We start from the raw sequence: 25,507 nt of genomic DNA, 5'->3' as shown, positions 1-25,507 counted from the left end.
AAATTAGAAACAAAAAAAATAAATTGATGTTGAATTCTAAATCACCCCGTTGCTCCAACGCCTAGCATCAGTGTAGCTACTGCACGCGTGACAAGCCCACAGATCTGATGGGTAAAGGCAACATGGGTAATGTCTGTCCATTTTGGGTTCAAAGGTCTATCAAGTCACCATATTGCTCTTACCAATCAATCGAGCACTTGTTAGGGCTACACGTTTGTCCTAAGTGAAGGGGTAAATCAAGGTCGGATTCAGGATTCAGCATGAGATTTGACTCAGATCTGACGGACTGGCTCCTACGGCTCCTCCTGCAGAAACCACACCTCGTTGCGGCGTCCGTAAGGCTTGAGCGGTGGGTCGTAGCTGCAGCAGAAGTACTGCTTGCGCTGGAAGGGGGCCGTCTCACCCAGCGTGCGTGTCAAACGCAAGGCCTCTGCGCGGTACTCGCTCTCCCCAGCGAAGCCTCCGAACTGCCTGTGAAGAAAAATAAAGGCGTTTTTTTGTTATTTGGTAGATATTTTAGAGCGTTGGTTTAATTCAGAAAGGGGGCGACGTGGACCTTTTACTGGATGTGCTGTCTCATTGGGATGGAACAGGGACCCCAAAAGGCACCCATGAGAAGAAGGAATATGTTAACTTAGGCCTCCAAAAAGGGACAAAGCATTTAAACAAAAACAATGACTCATGGGACGTTATCTTAAAGCCGTGCTCCCTGTGTAATGAAACTCTTTAAATGACACCTACAGGGTGTAGACAGTCATGCCGGGCCGGTCCTCGATCCCGATGGCACTGTCGGTGGGAGCCGGGGGGCTCTGCTGGTAGCTGGATGGGATGCGGATGGCGACCACCAAGCGGCGAGACAGAACGCCGTCATTCCGTGGGTACACTGTGAAGATGATGGGTGCTGCTGTCCCCATGGCCTCATCTTGGGTGTGAGACAGGAAGTGAGTGTATTAACACACAAAAAGAAGCAGAGGAGAGAAGAGAAACTCCCTCAAGCGATCCACCAAAAATCTAAAGGTCAGGATTTGTGTGAATTTTTTTTGTGAACATAATATAATTATGCAAAAAGCAACAACAGGCCGTGTACGCCGCACCTCTGTGAATAGCAGACAGATTAAAGGATGATTCCGCAGGGGCCTAGATTTCAGACTTTATTTGGCTGAGTTTCTTTTTTGTCTGCTGACCTAAAGCGACACATGACCTCCAAGGATGTAAGTGTCTGAGTGTTATTCAGATTTATCCTCCAATGAAGCTACGCCATTTCAAGTGGGACAGCTTAAACTGTCGCAATATATATATTAAGGGAGGATGGAGACATATATTGATCCCATCTTTGATGTTGATTCATTCAGCTTCAGGCCTCCGTTAAGTCTGGCCACCATTTAAATGAATGTAAGTGTCTTTCTTCTGCTTTTCCTTCTATTTTTTTTCCATAAATTAGCACTATTGCTTCATACTTTACACATGCATTTGATAAAAAAACTAAAAATCCATGACACTATTCGTGAACGTATATTGGCACAGTTAGTTTTTTGTGAAGACCGTACCTTGATCGTTGCTCCCGCCGATGTACATGAGCAGCTTCCTCACCAGCTCCCCCGTCACTTGGTCAAAGGACCGCCCCTCAGACGAGACGACGGCGTATTTGGCCCCATCGTACCGCCGCACCTCAAAGCTAACTCCATCCTTTGGAAGAGAAGGTAAAAAAATTGGGTGGTGGGGGGAGGGGAGGATTGAGGCATCAGCAGGCCAACACAGGCTGCACATTGTGTCGTGCACATATGCAGAAATGTCTTTTATGCACATGCACCCACACAGTCGTCCTCTTCCTGAGGACCGGTGCACGGGAGAGGATGTGATTCACCTCTGACACACTGATGTTGACAATCTGCTCCAAAGGACGAAGGCCTGCGACTGGCGGGGTAATAACTCAGTGTGTGTTTGTGCGACTGCACACACGATGTGGGCGGCCAAATAATAAGATGCAGATGAAACGTATTTACACTGATTTGATTTAGTTTCTTCTTCTGCTCTGCATGGTTCAGTCAGCCTGCAGAGAATAATGGCCGAGAGATGTCTTACATAACACACACAGACACACAAACACATCTCCCCCGCCCCCAGACACACAGCTCCAACAGATGCAACAGTTTTGCATTAAATATGATTTGAGTGGGGCGAATGTGGAGCACGGTCACTCAACTGTGTTGCTCAGCTGAGCAGTGACTTTAATAGGTTTTGAAGGAATCTGGCCAAAGTAGAGGCTGCGATGCAGGTTTCAAATACAGCTCCTCGTCCCACTAATGTGATTACTCTGTGTAGAGCTCCGTGTTTGTCTGTACAATGTCTCTGAGCATTTGACTTTAATGTCATTGTGATGCGCTCTCGCTCCAGGCTTTACCATCGATCTGCAAGAAGCCTCGATCAAATGTACAGTTAATTCATTTTAAGATGATGTGGGTTCTTTTTTTCTTTCTTTTCCGAAATGAAACCAGCAGCAGAAAAAGACAGTAATGGAAATATTCCCACTGCATAGGCTCATTCTTACGTGGGCTTCTCAAAATGTCATGCAAATGATTGAAATGTTTCTCCAATTTCTGTACACGTGTGTTATTTTTACACATCTTATTCAAAGCCCACCCCAGTGGTAACTGTCCTGTCATCAGGGCCTGCGGCGGTACTCATCCCCCAGCACATACAAGATGGCACCATGTTATCATGGAGCTCTAACTTGTGGCAGGTACCCGGGCTTCTGCATAGTTATTATAAGACTTGTCAGCAGGACCACCATTAACATTGTGTACGGGCGACATACCGAGACAGAGGAGCCTGACTTCAGTTAAGAAGTGCAATTAATATGTCCGTACTGTGTGTGTGTGTGTGTGTGTGTGTGTGTGTGTGAGAGGTTGTGTGTTTAGCTGCTGCCTTCTGCCATCTTCTACAGGGATAATTACTCTGTGCTGGAGGAGAGTGCACAAAAGACATTATCAACAATGTGACTGTTAAATTGCCATTTCATGTTCTACTAAAATAATCCACATTAATTAGCAAGCTCCTGACTGCACTCCGCCTATATGTTGCTGTTATCCTGTTGTGTACGTGTGCGCATAGGGACTTGGTGTGTGTGTGTGTGTGTGTGTGTGTGTGTGTGTGTGTGTGTGTGTGCCCCCGCAAACTCCTCTGTATTCTGTGACAATTTTAATTAAGAGTGTAGGGTGTCGGAGTCAGGCGGCTGCTGCACGGATCAGGTGCCAAGCTCTGATTTCAATAGCTTCTGTTTGAACAAGTCAGTCAGTCAGGTCCAGAGATTTGATGATCCTCCAGCTCAAGGCTGTTTAAGAACACTTGCAGGACGGGGGCGGGCACTGCAGTGACCTTTGACATCATGCTGCACTTGGACCAGTGGTGTAATTGAGAGATCATTAATTATAACCATCTTGGTCCCCTTTACAAATGTGTAATATAACATAGTTACACCAAAAATATCAGGTTTAGACAATAGCTTGGTCAGAGGTCAGTGTCAGAACAGATCAGACTTCCTGTGTGTGTGTGTGTGTGTGTGTGTGTGTGTGTGTGTGTGTGTGTGTGTGTGTGTGTGTGTGTGTGTGTAAATGTGTCAGTTTAGGTCATTTGATTCCCTGCCTGTCTAGAAGTCCTCTTTGTCTGTGTGCCTCTGTGTCCCCCAGTCAAAAGGGAGCTGCTATTCAGACACACAAAGCCGATTTCAAACCCCACGCCGACCGTGACATTACACGGCTACATGCACATTTAAAATAGTGCACTGTGCGGGTCAACGGGCCACGAGAGAAGAACCTCGAAATGGCTGTTCTAAATAACAGTCAGGTAATAACAGCACACATCACTGGTTGTTTAGGAATGTGAACATGTCAATGAAAGCCAAACACAATATATATATATAGCAGGCTACATGAACATAACAAGGGGCGTGGTTAGAGGGGGCGGGGCGCTGACACGAGAGGATACGCCCTTCCTCCTCGATGACGTCACTGTCGATGGCCAGCGTGTCAGGGTGTACAGCCGGTGCTCATCTGAGCTCACTGGTGAACCACAATCACGTCTGATCTGCACCCTCTTCCAGGGCAGGGGTCAGTCAGCGTGGCCCCTGTGGGGTTCACGCGCACGCACATGCGCGCGCAGGACCTCTTTGTCACACACACACTCATAAAGCATCTATAATGTCATGATGGGGGAACAGTGACCCACAGCGTGGTAAAAAACCTTTCTGAGTTTAATGTGCGTGTGTGTGTGTGTGTGTGTGTGTGTGTGTGTGTGTGTGTGTGTGTGTGTGTGTGTGTGTGTGTGTGTGTGTCTGTGTTTGTGTCCGAAGGTTACACAAAACTCGAAAAGCATCACCATCTGTATTCGTCGCTGCAGGCTGCTGATTGGCAGAGGACCTCTGGCTGCTTTGCCCCACGCTGCGGCTCAGCGGGCATCTTTATAGGTCACGAGCAGTTAACTGCCAGGCTGTCAGTCAAGGTCACGGATCGGTTGTGATCACGTGAAAACACTGCCGGAGTCCACGACTGCTGTAAAAAAACGCAATTGCTAAAAAAAAAAAAACATAACCCAGTTCGCAATAAGAGCTGGATGAAAATATGGACGCGCACTGAAGTGCGTGAGCAGCGCCCACTGCTCAGCACGGAATTTGCAGAATTGCTTCTGAGGCGTCGGAGGGAGCGAAGTTTTAGTGTCTGACAGGTGTCCGCGCGCCGCTTACCTTCGTCTCGCTGCTGAGCAATTTATATTCCGTCTCCTCGGTGTTTCCGAAGAGCGAGTTCTTGAGCATCCCAAACATGTCGCTTCGGCCGGGTCACCTCTCCTCTCGCCGCTCCTTTCTCTGCTGTGCGTCCTCCCTCCTCGTCCCTGAGCGTTTTCTGCACGGCAACTTTCTCCACCCCACCCCCGTGTGTGTGTGTGTGTGTGTGTGTGTGTGTGTGTGTGTGTGTGTGTGTGTGTGTGTGGTCGTACAACTCTTAAACCAAAAAAGAAAGAAAACCCCCCTTGATAGATAAGAGAAAGTAACAGTATCCAGATGCTCCAAAAGCGCAAATTCTCCTCCGGAGAAGAGAGCGCGCGCGCCTGGTTCCTCTCAACAGATGCCGTTTCCCTTTCGGAGGCAGAAGTTGGTGATGCTGACTCCTCGTTTCTTCGCCGTGAACAAATCAGCCTCCTCTGTGACACGGGAGGAGTGTCTCTCCGCCCTCCTCCGCTTTTCCTCTTGCAACCAGCTCGACGCTCACTTACATCACCACCTTTCCTCTCAAGAGCGTTTAAATCCACGCAGAGTGCGCGCATCACGCTGCCCTCTCGGAGAGATTTGGGTTGCTGCTGATATTAAATATACATTGATGCTCCTGCAGCCCCCTGCTGAGAGATGCTGCATCAGAGCGTATATAGGTATCACCTCTGCCAAACCTCCACCTCCCACCAAATGAGATAAACCTCCAGTGCCACAGCTTTTATTATGCTTTCCCTCTCATTCTGTTTGTCATGGCATCTGCAGGATGTATAAAACAGCAGGGAGTCGAGAAGCACGTTTACATCCCGCTTTTTGTGCAATACACATTGTGACACAAGCTGTTAGTTTGTCAGGATGCATTGGACTTCATTTCCAGCACTGTGTGTGTGTGTGTGTGTGTGTGTGTGTGTGTGTGTGTGTGTGTGTGTGTAGGTTTGGGAGCAGCGCTTGGGTCTTACTCCCCGTGTCACTGTGCGTTGCTTTGCTTTAGGGTTAGTCTATTTAAATTCACACTGAAGGCGATGTTAGTCACCACTGGAGAGTATACGAGGAAACGGGAAGGGCAGATTTAATGAAAAGAAAAAAGTGGGATGGATAAGGCTGGGTCAGGAAGCTGAGGTTCTGAGAGAGGGAGCTGTGGACAGACGGAAAAGGTGAAGGGAAGAGAGCTGCTGTAGTGCGGAGAGGAGGTGAGACTTTTCCAGCAAAGACAGAAACACCCTGAATGAGATGTTGGATTAACTGTCATAAAGAAAACTACAGAAAGGCTCAGCACAGGTTGTCCAATGTGAGCTTCATCAAACTGATGCTTATTGCAGGGATATTTTGACTTTTTTAAATTTATTTTTATACTTTGGATCGATATGTTCATGTTTTTAGCCCGTCCCAACGCAAAATCATGAAAAAAAGTTTAATTCTCAGTGGACAAACTAACTAATCCCACAAACGACTGGGCAAAGTGCTGCCACCACCAAGCCCATATGTGACTTCACTATTTTACATTCAATGGAACAGACAACATATGTTAAATATTCTCGGATCCACATCCGATTAGGAAGTCTGATGTAAATTGCAACAAAATATAGATTTAACGTCCAGTTTATTTGATACGCGAGCAGATTAATTGTTAATGTGTTGAGGTTGTCAGTCGGTCTATAAGATTCCACGGATCCAAAGGGTTCTTGTTCTCGGATTAACGCAGCCGGGTCAATATCACCATAAGGTGCCTTTGAGACTTCCCATTTCCAAAAAAAACAACTAAGATTTTCCGTTGAACTTCATATGCATTGTATTAAGTATGTTATGCTGTTAGAAATGTATGTTGGTCAAGCTCCCACACCTTTTTTAATATAAATGAACTGCATGATGACAATGTACATTGCAAACAGCCAAATATGTCTACCCTGTCATGGACAAATTCTGTTAATGGAGTAAATACATTGTAATTACATCGTGATTATAAATTGTGCATTTTCAGAAAGATATTTAGTCCCTTCCTCAACAAAATATTGTATTTGATGGGAAAAGTATTTGGATAATAACTAAATTATGCAAATAATGTCCACCCTGCAATGGGACACTTGCTGACAGGGTAGACAATGACAGAGTTGACATTTTTGGCTAATGTTAGCATTTAATGAGCACATGATGGACCTTCAGTTAGCAACATGATTCAGTTAGCAAGGTGACTGTGTACTGTTTAACAAATAGAGTTCAAATTTCTGAAAGGTTTTTATATTAATTGATATTTCACTATGACAGATTGGACATGATAAGCTTGACAACATAATACTACACACATAATATGATGAAAATTACAAAATATAAGTGTAAATACTTCGTCTGCAACATCCCACTGTTTCACCTCAGTGAAGAAAGACACATTGGTGGTAGTAATGTCACTGAAAACATCAGAGGTTTTCTTAAAAGGGAAGTTACCCCATAATGACAGGGTGGACAGAAATTTCAGGGACACATGAAAAATGTTCAATATGATTATCAAAATAGAATATACATGATCAAAATTAATAATTTTGTCAAATAACTTGTGGACAATAAAACCATATAATTTTTTGGGGGGATTTAATATAATTAATTAGTAATCTATGACACACACACAGTAGTTAGCAGAGCAGTGTGTGGGACATGCCAAAATCACGTACAACCAATGAAACAAAACAGTATAAAATAATGGAAACATATTTTAATAGACTTATTGTATTGATATGTGTAAATGTTTGGCCATTTATAAAAAACCCTCAAAGTTTCATTATTCTACTACATTTTCATGATGACTGAGTGATTCTGATGAGGACACCAAAGGCACTTTATAGTGATATTGACCCAGCCGCTCTGGTGATCACGCATCAGACGGTGCAACCAGATCTAGTTAATCATCAGCTGTTTGTTTAAGAGGCAAACACAGTGGTAGTCCTGTTTGAAGTCCAGTTTAAGTTTCAGTGTGTGTCTCCAGTGCAGAGCCCAGAACAACAGTCAACATGGTGTCCAGCGGGGTTCTAGTCTTGGTGGTGGTCTGTGCCGTGGTCGGGGCCGTGGTCGAGGCTCAGGGCCCGCCTGTATCAGATCTAGCTAAAATGGGTCAGGAGAACCCTGAGCGGTTCACAAATCTCAAAGACCCTGAGCCAGGCTCAGAAGTCGTGGACGTGGGGGTTCTGGTGCAGCAGCTGACGGCCAGAGTGGACCAGCTGGAGAGAGAGCGTGAAGAGAGAGGTCAGTATTCACAAGAGGGTTATTATGGTCTGGAAGGGCTCCATTCTGGGGTTTTGCACTCGGCGGCTCACGTTACCTCCTAGAAAGAGAGGCGGTTGTAATCTGCAGACTCGCCACTAGATGTCAGTAAATCGCACCGGCCCTTTAACCTCTACACCAATCAGACTACTCGATGCTGGAAATAAAGCGTGAACCTGCGATGCCGCTGATCAAGGCGCCGACGTGCATGGACCTGATGATGGAGAGACCAACAACAACGACCGTTAGCTAGTGGAGGCTGTTAGCATGGCTTAGCACAGAATAGCATGGATTAGTGTGTTTTAGCAAGTGTTAGAATTGGTTTGCATGTGTAAGAATGGGTTAGCATGATTTAGCGTTTGTTAGCATGTACTAGCATGTGTTAGCATATGTTAGCAAGTTTTAGCATGGATTAGCATGTGTTAGAATTGGTTAGCATGTGTAAGAATGGGTTAGCATGCATTAGCATGGTTTAGCGTGCTTCATAAGCTCCCGTCCCTGTGTAGCATGTGTTAGCATGGCTTAGCGTGTTTTAGCATGTGTAAGAATGGGCTAGCATGGTTTAGCGTGTGTTAGCATGGTTTAGCATGTGTTAGCATGCATCATAAGCTCCAGTCCCCGTGTTGGAAAGAAGCCTCTCCGTGTCCTGCAGGTAAAGCTCAGGTGGCGTTCTCGGCGGCGCTCGTCTCCACGGAAGAGTGGACCCACCAAGGCCCGTTCGCCAGCGACAAAACGCTGCTGTTCACGAAGGTGACCACAAACATCGGCAATGCCTACGACCCCCAAATAGGTAAGACTCACCTGCTGCACGCTTTACCGCCTCTCTTCAGAGTCCTGATCCTGAGTCTTGGTCCCCAGGCGTCTTCACGGCCCCTGTCAAGGGACTCTACTACATCCAGCTCACCGGCTGTGTTGGATCCTCGGGGTCCCTGAACGCAGCGGTGATGAAGAACGGGTTGAACATGTTCGCCATCTTCGACACCAGGGGCGTCCACGGCTGCGCCTCCAACGGCATGCCGCTGGTTCTGGAGGCCGGGGACCAGGTCTCCGTCACTCTCTGGGCCGGGCAGAGCATCTTCGACCAGACGAGGCTCAGCACCTTCAGCGGCTTCCTGGTCTCTCCCATGTAGGAGACCCAGAAACCGATCCAGGTCCTGCTGACACCTTTACAATGTGGTCTACAGCGTAGTCCGAGTCCTTCGTTTGACCCGCAACAAGTCATTTTTTTCAGTTTGTCAAAATATTAAAGATGAACTAGAAACAACTTTTGTTTTGAAGTGTTGTAAATTCTGACTACACCTGAACACACCACCAAGGCTCCTCCATCAGTGAGTAAATCATAATAATATAACAATAACAACGGTCGTCCGATACGTGCAACTAAACTTCAGGTTCCGTCCTTTAAGGACTCTTTTACGTGTTGATTAGGAAGTCTGATACATGTAAATTGCAACAAAATATAGATTTAACATCCAGTTTATTTGATACGCGAGCAGATTAATTGTTAATGTGTTATAACGCGTGATGAACTTCTTAAAAAGTCCCAGGAAGTGTAACAAACAGTGACTAGACTGTTTATGGAGGGTTCATGATGAGGGTTTAGGTTAACCCTAGCTAGGATTAGGGTTTAGGTTAACCCTAGGAGTAGGTTAACCCTAACCCATCTCTACGTACGTTTGGATCTAGTGATGACGAGCTGCTGCTCCTCAGGAGAAACATTGGGATTCTACCCAACAACCCGACAGCGTTGGTTCTTGTGTCTGAGGCTGTGAGGTTAAAAATAGAACTCAATGAAGCCGAGATTAAACCCAGCTCCGCTGGATTAAACCTGGCTCAGCTGACGGACGACCTGCTGACAGTCGGTCTATTAGATTCCACTGATCCAAAGGGTTCTTGTTCTCGGATTAACGCAGCCGGGTCAAAATCACCATAAGGTGCCTTTGAGACTTCCCATTTCCAAAAAAAACAACTAAGATTTTCCGTTGAACTTCATATGCGTTGTATTAAGTATGTTATGCTGTTAGAAATGTATGTTGGTCAAGCTCCCACACCTTTTTTAATATAAATGAACTGCATGATGACAATGTACATTGCAAACAGCCAAATATGTCTACCCTGTCATGGACAAATTCTGTTAATGGAGTAAATACATTGTAATTACATCGTGATTATAAATTGTACATTTTCAGAAAGATATTTAGTCCCTTCCTCAACAAAATATTGTATTTGATGGGAAAAGTATTTGGATAATAACTAAATTATGCAAATAATGTCCACCCTGCAATGGGACACTTGCTGACAGGGTAGACAATGACAGAGTTGACATTTTTGGCTAATGTTAGCATTTAATGAGCACATGATGGACCTTCAGTTAGCAACATGATTCAGTTAGCAAGGTGACTGTGTACTGTTTAACAAATAGAGTTCAAATTTCTGAAAGGTTTTTATATTAATTGATATTTCACTATGACAGAGTGGACATGATAAGCTTGACAACATAATACTACACACATAATATGATGAAAATTACAAAATATAAGTGTAAATACTTAGTCTGCAACATCCCACTGTTTCACCTCAGTGAAGAAAGACACATTGGTGGTAGTAATGTCACTGAAAACATCAGAGGTTTTCTTAAAAGGGAAGTTACCCCATAATGACAGGGTGGACAGAAATTTCAGGGACACATGAAAAATGTTCAATATGATTATCAAAATAGAATATACATGATCAAAATTACTAATTTTATCAAATAACTTGTTGTGGACAATAAAACCATATCATTTTTTGGGGGGATTTAATATAATTAATTAGTAATCTATTACACACACAGTAGTTAGCAGAGCAGTGTGTGGGACATGGCAAAATCACGTACAACCAATGAAACAAAACAGTATAAAATAATGGAAACATATTTTAATAGACTTATCATTGTATTGATATGTGTAAATGTTTGGCCATTTATAAAAAACCCTCAAAGTTTCATTATTCTACTACATTTTCATGATGACTGAGTGATTCTGATGAGGACACCAAAGGCACTTTATAGTGATATTGACCCAGCCGCTCTGGTGATCACGCATCAGACGGTGCAACCAGATCTAGTTAATCATCAGCTGTTTGTTTAAGAGGCAAACACAGTGGTAGTCCTGTTTGAAGTCCAGTTTAAGTTTCAGTGTGTGTCTCCAGTGCAGAGCCCAGAACAACAGTCAACATGGTGTCCAGCGGGGTTCTAGTCTTGGTGGTGGTCTGTGCCGTGGTCGGGGCCGTGGTCGAGGCTCAGGGCCCGCCTGTATCAGATCTAGCTAAAATGGGTCAGGAGAACCCTGAGCGGTTCACAAATCTCGAAGACCCTGAGCCAGGCTCAGAAGTCGTGGACGTGGGGGTTCTGGTGCAGCAGCTGACGGCCAGAGTGGACCAGCTGGAGAGAGAGCGTAAGGAGAGAGGTCAGTATTCACAAGAGGGTTATTATGGTCTGGAAGGGCTCCATTCTGGGGTTTTACACTCGGCGGCTCACGTTGCCTCCTAGAAAGAGAGGCGGTTGTAATCTGCAGACTCGCCACTAGATGTCAGTAAATCGCACCGGCCCTTTAACCTCTACACCAATCAGACTACTCGATGCTGGAAATAAAGCGTGAACCTGCGATGCCGCTGATCAAGGCGCCGACGTGCATGGACCTGATGATGGAGAGACCAACAACAACGACCGTTAGCTAGTGGAGGCTGTTAGCATGGCTTAGCACAGAATAGCATGGATTAGTGTGTTTTAGCAAGTGTTAGAATTGGTTTGCATGTGTAAGAATGGGTTAGCATGATTTAGCGTTTGTTAGCATGTACTAGCATGTGTTAGCATATGTTAGCAAGTTTTAGCATGGATTAGCATGTGTTAGAATTGGTTAGCATGTGTAAGAATGGGTTAGCATGCATTAGCATGGTTTAGCGTGCTTCATAAGCTCCCGTCCCTGTGTAGCATGTGTTAGCATGGCTTAGCGTGTTTTAGCATGTGTAAGAATGGGCTAGCATGGTTTAGCGTGTGTTAGCATGGTTTAGCATGCGTTAGCATGCATCATAAGCTCCAGTCCCCGTGTTGGAAAGAAGCCTCTCCGTGTCCTGCAGGTAAAGCTCAGGTGGCGTTCTCGGCGGCGCTCGTCTCCACGGAAGAGTGGACCCACCAAGGCCCGTTCGCCAGCGACAAAACGCTGCTGTTCACGAAGGTGACCACAAACATCGGCAATGCCTACGACCCCCAAATAGGTAAGACTCACCTGCTGCACGCTTTACCGCCTCTCTTCAGAGTCCTGATCCTGAGTCTTGGTCCCCAGGCGTCTTCACGGCCCCTGTCAAGGGACTCTACTACATCCAGCTCACCGGCTGTGTTGGATCCTCGGGGTCCCTGAACGCAGCGGTGATGAAGAACGGGTTGAACATGTTCGCCATCTTCGACACCAGGGGCGTCCACGGCTGCGCCTCCAACGGCATGCCGCTGGTTCTGGAGGCCGGGGACCAGGTCTCCGTCACTCTCTGGGCCGGGCAGAGCATCTTCGACCAGACGAGGCTCAGCACCTTCAGCGGCTTCCTGGTCTCTCCCATGTAGGAGACCCAGAAACCGATCCAGGTCCTGCTGACACCTTTACAATGTGGTCTACAGCGTAGTCCGAGTCCTTCGTTTGACCCGCAACAAGTCATTTTTTTCAGTTTGTCAAAATATTAAAGATGAACTAGAAACAACTTTTGTTTTGAAGTGTTGTAAATTCTGACTACACCTGAACACACCACCAAGGCTCCTCCATCAGTGAGTAAATCATAATAATATAACAATAACAACGGTCGTCCGATACGTGCAACTAAACTTCAGGTTCCGTCCTTTAAGGACTCTTTTACGTGTTGATTAGGAAGTCTGATACATGTAAATTGCAACAAAATATAGATTTAACATCCAGTTTATTTGATACGCGAGCAGATTAATTGTTAATGTGTTATAACGCGTGATGAACTTCTTAAAAAGTCCCAGGAAGTGTAACAAACAGTGACTAGACTGTTTATGGAGGGTTCATGATGAGGGTTTAGGTTAACCCTAGCTAGGATTAGGGTTTAGGTTAACCCTAGGAGTAGGTTAACCCTAACCCATCTCTACGTACGTTTGGATCTAGTGATGACGAGCTGCTGCTCCTCAGGAGAAACATTGGGATTCTACCCAACAACCCGACAGCGTTGGTTCTTGTGTCTGAGGCTGTGAGGTTAAAAATAGAACTCAATGAAGCCGAGATTAAACCCAGCTCCGCTGGATTAAACCTGGCTCAGCTGACGGACGACCTGCTGACAGTCGGTCTATTAGATTCCACTGATCCAAAGGGTTCTTGTTCTCGGATTAACGCAGCCGGGTCAATATCACCATAAGGTGCCTTTGAGACTTCCCATTTCCAAAAAAAACAACTAAGATTTTCCGTTGAACTTCATATGCGTTGTATTAAGTATGTTATGCTGTTAGAAATGTATGTTGGTCAAGCTCCCACACCTTTTTTAATATAAATGAACTGCATGATGACAATGTACATTGCAAACAGCCAAATATGTCTACCCTGTCATGGACAAATTCTGTTAATGGAGTAAATACATTGTAATTACATCGTGATTATAAATTGTACATTTTCAGAAAGATATTTAGTCCCTTCCTCAACAAAATATTGTATTTGATGGGAAAAGTATTTGGATAATAACTAAATTATGCAAATAATGTCCACCCTGCAATGGGACACTTGCTGACAGGGTAGACAATGACAGAGTTGACATTTTTGGCTAATGTTAGCATTTAATGAGCACATGATGGACCTTCAGTTAGCAACATGATTCAGTTAGCAAGGTGACTGTGTACTGTTTAACAAATAGAGTTCAAATTTCTGAAAGGTTTTTATATTAATTGATATTTCACTATGACAGAGTGGACATGATAAGCTTGACAACATAACACTACACACATAATATGATGAAAATTACAAAATATAAGTGTAAATACTTAGTCTGCAACATCCCACTGTTTCACCTCAGTGAAGAAAGACACATTGGTGGTAGTAATGTCACTGAAAACATCAGAGGTTTTCTTAAAAGGGAAGTTACCCCATAATGACAGGGTGGACAGAAATTTCAGGGACACGTGAAAAATGTTCAATATGATTATCAAAATAGAATATACATGATCAAAATTACTAATTTTATCAAATAACTTGTTGTGGACAGTAAAACCATATCATTTTTTGGGGGGATTTAATATAATTAATTAGTAATCTATTACACACACACAGTAGTTAGCAGAGCAGTGTGTGGGACATGTCACGCCGGAGCACTAATGAAAGAACCCAAATGCACGACCCGAGGCAGAGAGTAAAGTTCACATGGATTCCTTTATTGATAAAGGTAATATTGCAACAGGATAGAGTCTCTGGAGAAGGACCGCCGAAGGTTCTCCCGATGTAACTGGGGAGGGACTGAGGCCGGTCGGCAAGGCTCTGACCCGCTGTGGTGAGCGCAGCTGTCTCACTCAGGGAAGAGTAGAATCGTCAACGTAAACAGTCCAGGGTCATTCACAGGAAGGCAGTCAAACTCGGCAGAGGTACAGGCAGGGATCGGGCTTACTCGGAAACGAAGGGACGTCGGAATCAGAACAGGATATCAGGCAGGAAAAACGCTGGTAAGTTGACTCACAGGTGAAGAAAAACGAACTGGCAACGAGACAAGTGAAGCACAGAGTATATATACACACTGGGAGGGGAGTTAACGAGACACAGGTGAAACACATCAGGGCAGGGAGAGGTAATCACACATGAGGAAGTAAAGACAGCAGACATAACACAGGAGGATGATTTCAAAGTAAAACAGGAAGTGACAAGACAACAAAATAAAAGCACTACCGTCTAGTGACGGTTGTGACAGGACATGCCAAAATCACGTACAACCAATGAAACAAAACAGTATAAAATAATGGAAACATATTTTAATAGACTTATCATTGTATTGATATGTGTAAATGTTTGGCCATTTATAAAAAACCCTCAAAGTTTCATTATTCTACTACATTTTCATGATGACTGAGTGATTCTGATGAGGACACCAAAGGCACTTTATAGTGATATTGACCCAGCCGCTCTGGTGATCACGCATCAGACGGTGCAACCAGATCTAGTTAATCATCAGCTGTTTGTTTAAGAGGCAAACACAGTGGTAGTCCTGTTTGAAGTCCAGTTTAAGTTTCAGTGTGTGTCTCCAGTGCAGAGCCCAGAACAACAGTCAACATGGTGTCCAGCGGGGTTCTAGTCTTGGTGGTGGTCTGTGCCGTGGTCGGGGCCGTGGTCGAGGCTCAGGGCCCGCCTGTATCAGATCTAGCTAAAATGGGTCAGGAGAACCCTGAGCGGTTCACAAATCTCAAAGACCCTGAGCCAGGCTCAGAAGTCGTGGACGTGGGGGTTCTGGTGCAGCAGCTGACGGCCAGAGTGGACCAGCTGGAGAGAGAGCGTGAAGAGAGAGGTCAGTATTCACAAGAGGGTTATTATGGTCTGGAAGGGCTCCATTCTGGGGTTTTGCACTCGGCGGCTCACGTTACCTCCTAGAAAGAGAGGCGGTTGTAATCTGCAGACTCGCCACTAGATGTCAGTAAATCGCACCGGCCCTTTAACCTCTACACCAATCAGACTACTCGATGCTGGAAATAAAGCGTGAACCTGCGATGCCGCTGATCAAGGCGCCGACGTGCATGGACCTGATGATGGAGAGACCAACAACAACGACCGTTAGCTAGTGGAGGCTGTTAGCATGGCTTAGCACAGAATAGCATGGATTAGTGTGTTTTAGCAAGTGTTAGAATTGGTTTGCATGTGTAAGAATGGGTTAGCATGATTTAGCGTGTGTTAGCATATGTTAGCAAGTGTTAGCATGGATTAGCGTGTGTTAGAATTGGTTAGCATGTGTAAGAATGGGTTAGCATGCATTAGCATGGTTTAGCGTGCTTCATAAGCTCCCGTCCCTGTGTAGCATGTGTTAGCATAGTTTAGCATGTGTTAGCATGGCTTAGCGTGTTTTAGCATGTGTAAGAATGGGTTAGCATGGTTTAGCATGTGTTAGCATGCATCATAAGCTCCAGTCCCCGTGTTGGATAGAACCCTCTCCGTGTCCTGCAGGTAAAGCTCAGGTGGCGTTCTCGGCGGCGCTCGTCTCCACGGCCCAGTGGACCCACCAAGGCCCGTTCGCCAGCGCCAAAACGCTGCTGTTCACGAAGGTGACCACAAACATCGGCAATGCCTACGACCCCCAAATAGGTAAGACTCACCTGCTGCACGCTTTACCGCCTCTCTTCAGAGTCCTGATCCTGAGTCTTGGTCCCCAGGCGTCTTCACGGCCCCCGTCAAGGGACTCTACTACATCCAGCTCACCGGCTGTGTTGGATCCTCAGGGTCCCTGAACGCAGCGGTGATGAAGAACGGGTTGAACATGTTCGCCATCTTCGACACCAGGGGCGTCCACGGCTGCGCCTCCAACGGCATGCCGCTGGTCCTGGAGGCCGGGGACCAGGTCTCCGTCACTCTCTGGGCCGGGCAGAGCATCTTCGACCAGACGAGGCTCAGCACCTTCAGCGGCTTCCTGGTCCATGTAGGAGACCCAGAAACCGATCCAGGTCCTGCTGACACCTTTACAATGTGGTCTACAGCGTAATCCGAGTCCTTCGTTTGACCCGCAAAAAGTATTTTTTTTCAGTTTGTCAAAATATTAAAGATGAACTAGAAACAACTTTTGTTTTGAAGTGTTGTAAATTCTGACTATGCCTGAACACACCACCAAGGCTCCTCCATCAGTGAGTAAATCATAATAATATAATAATATAATAACAATGGTCGTCCGATACGTGGAACTAGACTTCAGGTTCTGTCCTTTAAGGACTCTTTTACGTGTCGAGGACTCAGGAAAACCCTCATCCGTAGGTTTTAGTGCAGACTGACTGCTGTAATGACTCTCCTCCTTCCTGCGCTGAGATTCAGGATCAGGACTCTGAACTCCACACGGGTCACAAATTGGTTCTGCGTCCTTCAGAAAAGAGACTCTGGAGGTTTCATTGAGTTCTTCTGGATCAGAGTTACATTTTAAAGAATCACATTGAAAATGTACTTTTGCCTTTTTACTGGAAAATTGCCAAAACACAAACAAAAGCAGGTGTGGACGAGCTGTAGTACAGCAAGACAAACAGATTTATTTAAATCATAGCATACATTTTCACAGTTGCTTCAAATGCTCTCAGATCAGATTATCCTCATATTGAACTTCGGCAGAACAACACAACAGTAACAAGGCGAGTTTCCGCGAAGCTGTCCGTGACGCCACGATCTCCAGTCGAACACTTATCCATTTAAAGTTGACTTTTCACGAGGGGGAACCGTATGAGACCAGAGGAATCCAGAGTGTCAAGTTTTGCTTCCAGCTGTGGAGCCCCCCACCTCCCCATGTCCTCACTTCTCCCAGCCTTTACCTCCCGGCTGAGTGGGCAACCGGAGCCCCACCATGCCGGCCGCCTGTGATATGCTGCCCTCTCCCTTGACGTGGTAGAGGTTGTGCAGGGCCTGGTGGGTCCTGGAAGACGCCAGCAGACACAGGTACGTGTGCGAGTCGTGGTTTGCCTCGTCCTGGGCCCGGCAGTACCTTTCTGCTGTCACCTGCGAGACGGGAAAAGGAAGGAAAATAAATACAAGTTGAGAATCAATCGATGGAGCGGATCACACCATTCAACTACATGTTTCTTTTTTCTTTTCTTCGTTCACTAAATCCATCACCATAGAGACAAATTAAATCAAGTTAACATGTATGAAGAAAAAGCCTGAAGGTCTATCGAGCTGGTGGACAAGGAGTTAGCAATGACTCCAGTAATAACCACATGGACGGCGAGCATTGGTGCGGTCCCTATAGTTTCACATATGCATTACAGTGCCTCGGGGTCTTTCCAGCGCTGGGACAAAAACACCCTGACAAGCACGAGTTGCTCCAAGCTATTTTTCTTCAGTGACCGCTCATGCATTAGATCAGCCTGGTGAGCCATGCTCTGCCAAGCATTAATAACGCGAGCTTTAAGCCTATATGCTTAAGCAGCTATACAGGGTCCAGGGAGAGGGGTTATAATTATTACAAAAATAAACACAAAACGTGAGGGTGATGACAGTGATCATGCACAATGACTTGTAAACAATTCTACAATATCTATGAGGCTTATGTGTCTATTAATTCCTCGATGACCTAACATCTGTTGAACCTGCCTCAGTGATTCATATAACCTTATATTTCCGCGCATGGTGCTGCACAGTTTGGGTTCACGATAACGCACGAGGCCAATACACGACAATTACTACACACAGTTAACTCTGGTGTGTGGAGGAACTTCTCTAGTTGGTGAATTAATGACCAGACATAAGCTAGTCCTTCACGTAGCGCTCATCTCGTTAGCTGCTCATGTTAGCATGTCCTTCGACTTCACAGTCACCTTGCGCTGAAATTTTTGCGTCTACAGATTACAAAGTAAGCAACGACCCACTCCGGTGTCGTGGTGGGTCGCCCACGCGTATCCCCACGGCCGAAGGGTTGAACGTTATTTCCACTTCACTCTGAAACTGCGACGTTACCGTTTAAGAGTTACCCCGGTTAGCTAGCTAGCTAACGCGAGCCGCGCACTTTGTTATGGCAGTTAGCTAACTCGGCTGACGTCATCTGAAACGAAGCTGGTGGGGAGATTCACCTTGTTCTTACGAAACTGGTCGATTACGTAGTTGTAAGCCAGCGACCGGTTATAAGTGGGTCCATGGATGGCACGCAATTCTTTCAGTATTCCTCGGCAGACTCGGAGCGGCGATGACAGCGCCGCCATCTTTGAACGGTGTTGTGATTGTGCGGCTCCCGCAGCCCAAAGCGCGCTCAATCAAACACCGAGCAGTCGATCAGAGTACCGTAAAGCGACCACGAGGTGGCGATGTGGCACACTAATACATTTACGACACACGGTTCTTCTCGATAAAACATGTCCCACCTGGAACGGTTTTAACGTAGCCTGGAGTGAATTAAAAAAAGTACACTTATTCATAATAATCTATAGGAGTGTGTAGGTTAGACATGCAGCGCAATGGGATGTTCAGAGTGTATTTGTCATCCTGTGTGTCACCAAACTAATTCCACCTTCCTTATCGACTCCTCCACCAGCTCTGTGCTTAGCGGTCCTTAGTCGTAATCCCGCTGTAGGAGCCCACTCAGCCCAGGGTAAGAGCATGTTAACAGCCGCTGCTTCCTTTAAGAAGGAAATACGTGACGTGTCTCTCCAACTGCTGTCAACGTGTTCAAGGTGCTGAAACAGTTGCTCCTACTGAGAGCTCCCATGTGCAGAAGTACGGAGGCTGATGAGGTAAAGCACATGTAAGCTCCCTAGTTAACACAGGGTAAAAACAATATCAACAGTGACATTTATTGCTGCTTTTTTGTCCAATAAATGTTTTTTCATCCAGTGACTGTTTATTGTGTTTTAAAATCCAGGTTCACAGATGTCTGAAGCTTGGCTAAAGGTCAAGCAGAGTCTATTGAATGCTTCAAGGAACCACAGGGCTCACTGTTTTTGGGGGGGCCACATGGACTCCACCTTCAACTTCATTGTCAGGTCATTGTGTTAATGTGCTGATGCACGATTCAAATACTGAACGGAGCTTCCTGAAACGCCGTGGTCTTCACTCAGCTTTGCACACGCCGCCATGTCACTTTAAGTACAACTGGGCTTGAGTTTGATTGTGAGTTCAGTAATTACTGTCTGATAAACGGGTCAGCAGAGGGGACCATGGAGAGACTTGTAATCATATTTTCTGTCAGCATCTCTCCGTCTTCGGCCTCTTTCCTATAAATAATATTAATGGAAATACATTGAAAACAACTTATTCCCTAATGAGGACAAAACAAAAGAGTGCGGTTTACCTCGCCGTCTTTTTTGAGTACAAGCCGCCTACGAGGCCGAGCGAACACAATGTCGTGTCTTGTCTTTGTGGGCTCGTCAAGGGAAATCTAACGGCTTTTTATATTTCAGTAGATGTGGTCACTTGGTCGTTCCCGGTTGCAGAAACAAGGTACACATATTCGACGGAGACGCAACTGATGTGGAGATACACTGCGGTCTTTACCTTCTGAAGGGTGCTTTCTTTTGACCAACCTCTCTTTTGTGTGTGCTGCTGTAGCTTTTGATTTGGACACTTGAGAGCAGTCATCTGTCACCATGGCAACACTGAGTTTAGCTGAGGAAAGGACCGGTCTGCTTTCACAACTCGAACCAGGATCTCTTTTTAATGCTTTGTCCGATTGTTACACGCGTATATTTAAATATATATATTTATAAAACAGCGTATAGCATAGCAACGTTGCTTGGTCACATGACGTGATGAACACGCGGCTCAGCTTCCACAGTGAATGGACTGCTCTCACGCCGTGCAGCTGGAGTGACACACTGCAGCAGGGAATTTGCCCGACGAGGTTTAAATCGTGAGGCGTTTCACTGAATGCAGGTCACAGGTCACCGGACTGGTCGGTCCACCACTACATGCCGTACATTCCCAGTGTTTCCAGTTATTTGAGCTTGTGTATCGATGATTGACTCTAGGGGGAGCCAGTCTCTTATCAGTTTAACACACCGGTTCGGTTCCTCGACATTTGTTGGAAGAGGCACCCCTCTCCCCCTCCTCCTCCTCTCTCTCTCTCTCTCTCTCTCTCTCTCTCTCACTCTCTCTCTCTCTCTCTCTCTCACACTCTTTCAATGAATACTAATGCAGCGAGTGGGCCCACCTCCCTTCCTCCCATCTTTTTTCGCAGGGATGGGCGGGAGACGGGAGACATAGCAATTCCAGCTCAGTATCCTTCCTCATGAGGCAGGCAGCGCTTGACTAGCAGCAGCCACCAATGCCCTCTTTTTTTTTTTCCTTCCTCCCACTGAGCAATATTGGTGATACTGTGCGTTGCTGCTGCAACAATGTCTAACCTGTGTGAGTGGCACGTGATATCAGACCAGAGTTGAGAGAGAGAGGAAAAGGACATCTGTGCCTGCTTTTTTTTGTCATCTGGATGGGAAGTCTTTTTTGGGAGGAGAGACAGAAGAAAGCAGAAGGCAGCCGGGGAAGGGGAACAACTGGCGATAGCCAATCCCCCCTTCCACACATAGACTGGAAACAACGGAGGCCACTGGAGTATTTGCTTTTGTCTTTCGTTTTTTGTTCTTTTTTTTCCTCATCGCGCTGCTGGGAGGTGCTTTACCTATTCATTTGCTTGCTCTCTCGGTCCTCTGTCTTCTCATCTATTTCGCCATTTACCTGGTCAACAATTTCTGCTATTTATGAGCCAGACAAGGAGGGAGAGAGAGAGAGGCAGAGAGACAGAGAAAAAGAGAAAGAGGAGGGGGATTTTTTTTTTTTGCCCCCTATATTCTCTCTTTTTTTGGTTCCCTTCATTCATTCTATCGTCCCTCTCCATCGCTATCACTGCCAGCCCTTTCTATCCCTTTGCAGCCCACGCTCCCTCCTCCCTTCACCGCCTCCCTCCTCCTCCTCCTCCTCCTCCTCTTCCTCCCCACCACTCCGCTCACTGTCCACCAGTAACTTTGGCTACTTTTTTTGACTCCACCAGTATTTTAATTTCCTTGCTTTAAAAAAAAAAAAAACTCTTTATAGAGACATTTTAATTGGCTTGCTTGTATTTTCTATTCATGCCTTTTTCACTTTTGTACCTTTTCCTATTTCCTATTTCCCCCTTCTCTTTTTTCCTCCTACCACCCTATGCATCTTTTTTGGGCGATTCTTAATTCTAACCATAGGTAGGTCTATTTAGTGTTCAGTGTCTGTCTCAAAGTCTTTGTTCCTTGTCTGTGTATGCAAGGTGTTTTGTGTGAGGTGTGCATCTATTAAGCACACCGTGATACGCACACACACACACACACACACACACAGACACACACACACACACACACACTGGCCTACAATCTAGCTGTGGTATAACCACGGCTCCCCTCCCATCCGGCTCTCAGCTAATTCTCGCCTCATGCCATGTCATCCTCACGTCACTCTCCCCTTTCATCCTGTAATGTCAGTGTTTTTTGACTCGCTCTCCCTTTTTATGTTCTCCTCCAAACCCGAGACCACAGCGACTCATCAAGCAGCCACCGTTTCCAGTCGCCATCACGGGAAAAAGCCACATTTCGGTCGCCTCATCTCTATGTTGCACAAAAGTCTGTCCTTCCATTAAAAGCGTCTGCAATGCCCCTTTTGTCACACACCGTGCTCCTCACACGTCCTTTTTGTTCGCTGTCATGCACACTGGGTGGAGAAGGGGGGGGGGAATGCACATTGTGGTCACACCGAGGTGCGTTTTAAGTTTCCTCGCTACATGCTCGTCAGGTGAAGGTTAAACGGAGCAAAGGCCTCATTCATGAGCGACAGCGCCGCCGTTTCAAAGCGCCATTGTAAGCCAGAGCTCGTCGCTTCTGTCGGGGTGTCATCTGTGTTTATACACTCCTCTGCCTCCCTTTTTCTCTGCCCTCCTTTCCCCTCTCTCTCTCCCTCTCACACTCTCTCACTCTCCCTCTCTCTCTCTCTCTCTCTCTCTCTCTCTACCTCCCTATCTCCCTGAACTGACTTATTCTCGCAGACAGACACACACAAGCACTCAAAGAGAATGGACTAAAAACAAAAACTGGCTTTATCACCCAGAGGATTTTTTCCCCCTTTTTTTCCCTCCACAATAATTTTCACTTTATTTCTCCACTCACTTTGCCTCAAGCCTTCATCTCTTTAATCACCTTTTTTATTTTTTATTTTCCTCCGCATCTTTTTTGTTCTCCATCACTTGCACCCCCTCTGAATCGATCCACCCATTGGTTTATTTTGTCGTCCCATTTTCCTCACTTCATTTGCCATCTAAGAAAATGTCATGTCCTACCACTCGCACGTCATTGACTCGCTCGCATCAGAGAGGAGTTGCTGTTTATTTTGCGTTTTGGTGACGTAATTTTGCAATACCTCACCTCGTATTGAAATGCAACCGGCAAATTATTCATGAAGAATCTTTTGGCATTTAAGAAAATCAGACGACAAGATGGCTCGAAAGACTTGAGCTGATTGCAAAGTAACTGAATAATTTGGTGTGTGTGTGTGTGTGTGTGTGTGAGAGCTACAGAGAGGCTCAGCAGCAGACAGATGCATAGCGAAGTGAAGCAAACCACACAACTCATTTCCTTGTCCATCCTCTCTCTTTTTTTCTTTTTTTTATATTTCCACCTATTTTTTTCCCCCTAAAGGAGATTTAACGCCTCTCCTCTTCATTACATGGAGATAATGGGAAGTGGGACTTTTGAGCAGCTGTCAACATGATAAAGGCACTCTGGATTTAGCTGCTTTCCTGTGGAATTACCCTTTAAATCCTGGATTTCATTCCAAACGAAAAAAAATAATTAACAATAATTATAACTGTCCCAAATTCGGGACTCTTTTTGACTTCTTTTTGTAATGGACTGAAGCTGATTGCAGTATTTCTTTTTCAACTATTGAATCTTAATGGGATTTCACTAACGCGGATTAAAGACTCAAGCCACATCTTTGTCTATTAGTTGACGTAACGGCCACGATTCTTACAATTTCTCCAGCCTACAAAATCCATTAGATTTAATGTTTCTTAATATTAAGGGTTAAATCGGTGAGTACGGCGCTTTGAATCCACACATGCTATTGCTGTTGCATGTTTTTAGATGATGGTTCATTGATGTAGATAATCATCTTCATAGTTTTTTGTCATTAAGTCACTATTTTTGCATATGTGTGAGCGGGTGTGTATATTCAATGTGTGTGTGTGTGTGTGTGTGTGTGTGTGTGTACTGTATGCGTGTTGAATGGATATTGTGGGATTATCAGAGATCAGTAATTTCCCTTGCACTTCACCATTTATCCTTTGTAGTTTTTTCCCCCCACGAGCCTTTAAGTCTATTTCTGACACATTTCATCCATGTGAAATGAGTTCACATGCGTACACTCGGATCTGATAACGTACCAAATGTACCTCACATGTGCAAATGAATCTCCATACTTCATGCTCGGTTCTGTTCTTATTAGCCACTCTCCACCTGATGGAGTAGACACTTCTCCTATCAAATCATCTGTTCAGTCCTGCTCCACACTCTTATTTATACCTGAGGAGGGTGTGTGTGTGTGTGTGTGTATATATATGTGTGTGCGCGCTAGCATGAGTAGAATAAGTAATCTACATGAAGAGAAGGACTGCATTGGCCTTTTTCTCAATGCAATTATTTTGATCTGCCGGTATTTCAAAGAAACGCAAAGTGCTTCACAGCGAGAGAATGACAGTAGATCTCCTAGTGGAGTGTGTTGGAATGAAATCTTGAGTACGTCTGCAGCAAAATGCAATACACACACACACACACACACACACACACACACACACACACACACACACACACACACACACACACACACACACACACACACACACACACACAAACACAACAACATGCAGACACTTTGTCCATCCATCCATCATAAGTGCATCGAAGATTGACCAGCCGTTTCGATTCATACACTGTGTGTGTGTGTATGTGTGTGTGCGTACGCTTCACAGTCAAGGTTAGCGCTGCGTACCTGTGAAACTCTCCCGGGACACACTCCCATAACCTGGGACCATTACCCATCCTGCTCGGTGCTCTTGGCACACATGTGACCCCTGCAGCCTTTCTGCAGATGGGCACTTAAGCCCAGGCAGTGTGTCAAAGCTGTCACAGCTGCCACGCTGCAAAATGGACGTCTCGGGTGCAAGCGCTGCCTCTGACACATGGCTCGCCGCTGTCTTTCTACTGTAACGATGACAGAAATAGTGCAGCCTTTCATGAGCGCGTGGGACTCCCGCTTCGCTGTCATGTTGTTGAGAATGCGGACGAGCGAGGCCGAAGCAAAATGGACGTCGATGTGAACGTTTTGTCCGACTTAAGTGGAAAAACTGTAGTAGATACGGCTGATTTGAATGAGCAAAAGATGCTGATTAAGTCACCCCAAAAATCAAAAAATAGGTATTCTTCATATTACCTGTAGAGCTTTTTAGCGATCTAGATTGTTTTCGGTCTGGGTTGCCCGTTTTTTTGGCTACAACGGGACAATATGGCACTCAGCTTGTGGTGCTCAAAGCAGAGAGAGAAGATGAGAAGCTATGTATTGATTTTGGGGTGAACTGTCCCTTTAACCGCTCCGTTGCAGCGTAGCTGGGTGAGCAATCGCTGTCCAATTGAACCATTTGGAAGATGGAGCATCACTCCCATGCAAATGAAGGGGTGATTTGTTGGCGACACTTAGCCTGTTTGTCAGGTTCTGGACTGTATCTGGGATCACGAACCCATCTTGTCTCTCACGAGAAAGACAAGAATGTCTTTTTTAGCCATTTCCAAGGAAAGTAAAGTATACT

At 45.6% G+C, this 25,507-nt stretch overlaps 3 protein-coding genes across 3 annotated transcripts; 1 reads left to right on the top strand and 2 right to left on the bottom strand.

The window, feature by feature from the left end:
* Positions 1-293: 293 nt before the first annotated feature.
* LOC306750138 (heme-binding protein 1-like) lies at positions 294-4,816 on the bottom strand (the record flags this gene model as incomplete). Its single annotated transcript, XM_079233534.1, has 4 exons — positions 294-471; positions 742-922; positions 1,548-1,686; positions 4,739-4,816. 4 exons carry the CDS (start codon positions 4,814-4,816, stop codon positions 294-296), a joined length of 576 nt encoding a protein of 191 aa, XP_079089660.1.
* Positions 4,817-7,758: 2,942 nt separating this feature from the next.
* On the top strand, positions 7,759-9,138 carry LOC306750146 (cerebellin-2-like; the record flags this gene model as incomplete). Its single annotated transcript, XM_079233542.1, has 3 exons — positions 7,759-7,990; positions 8,661-8,798; positions 8,867-9,138. The coding sequence occupies 3 exons, from the start codon at positions 7,759-7,761 to the stop codon at positions 9,136-9,138; spliced, it is 642 nt and encodes a 213-aa protein (XP_079089668.1).
* An 8,076-nt stretch (positions 9,139-17,214) lies between these two features.
* fmc1 (formation of mitochondrial complex V assembly factor 1 homolog) lies at positions 17,215-18,905 on the bottom strand. The gene is made up of 2 exons (XM_079232574.1): positions 18,771-18,905; positions 17,215-17,700 (listed from the first exon to the last, which is right to left on the bottom strand). The coding sequence occupies exons 1-2, from the start codon at positions 18,897-18,899 to the stop codon at positions 17,497-17,499; spliced, it is 333 nt and encodes a 110-aa protein (XP_079088700.1). The 5' UTR covers positions 18,900-18,905; the 3' UTR covers positions 17,215-17,496.
* Between the last annotated feature and the right edge of the window lie 6,602 nt (positions 18,906-25,507).

This window comes from Taurulus bubalis (assembly GCF_910589615.1).
Source record: "Taurulus bubalis genome assembly, chromosome: 17".
In the NCBI taxonomy this organism is placed as follows: Eukaryota; Metazoa; Chordata; class Actinopteri; order Perciformes; family Cottidae; genus Taurulus; species Taurulus bubalis.
This window is presented reverse-complemented; position numbering and strand designations above follow the sequence as displayed.

What these genes read in the sequence shown, in the direction of transcription:
- fmc1 (XM_079232574.1), bottom strand. Translation starts at nt 18,899, where the DNA reads ATGGCGGCGCTGTCATCGCCGCTCCGAGTCTGCCGAGGAATACTGAAA. An exon ending in ACCAGTTTCGTAAGAACAAG is followed by an intron (nt 17,701 to 18,770) that starts GTGAATCTCCCC and finishes CCCGTCTCGCAG; the next exon opens with GTGACAGCAGAAAGGTACTG.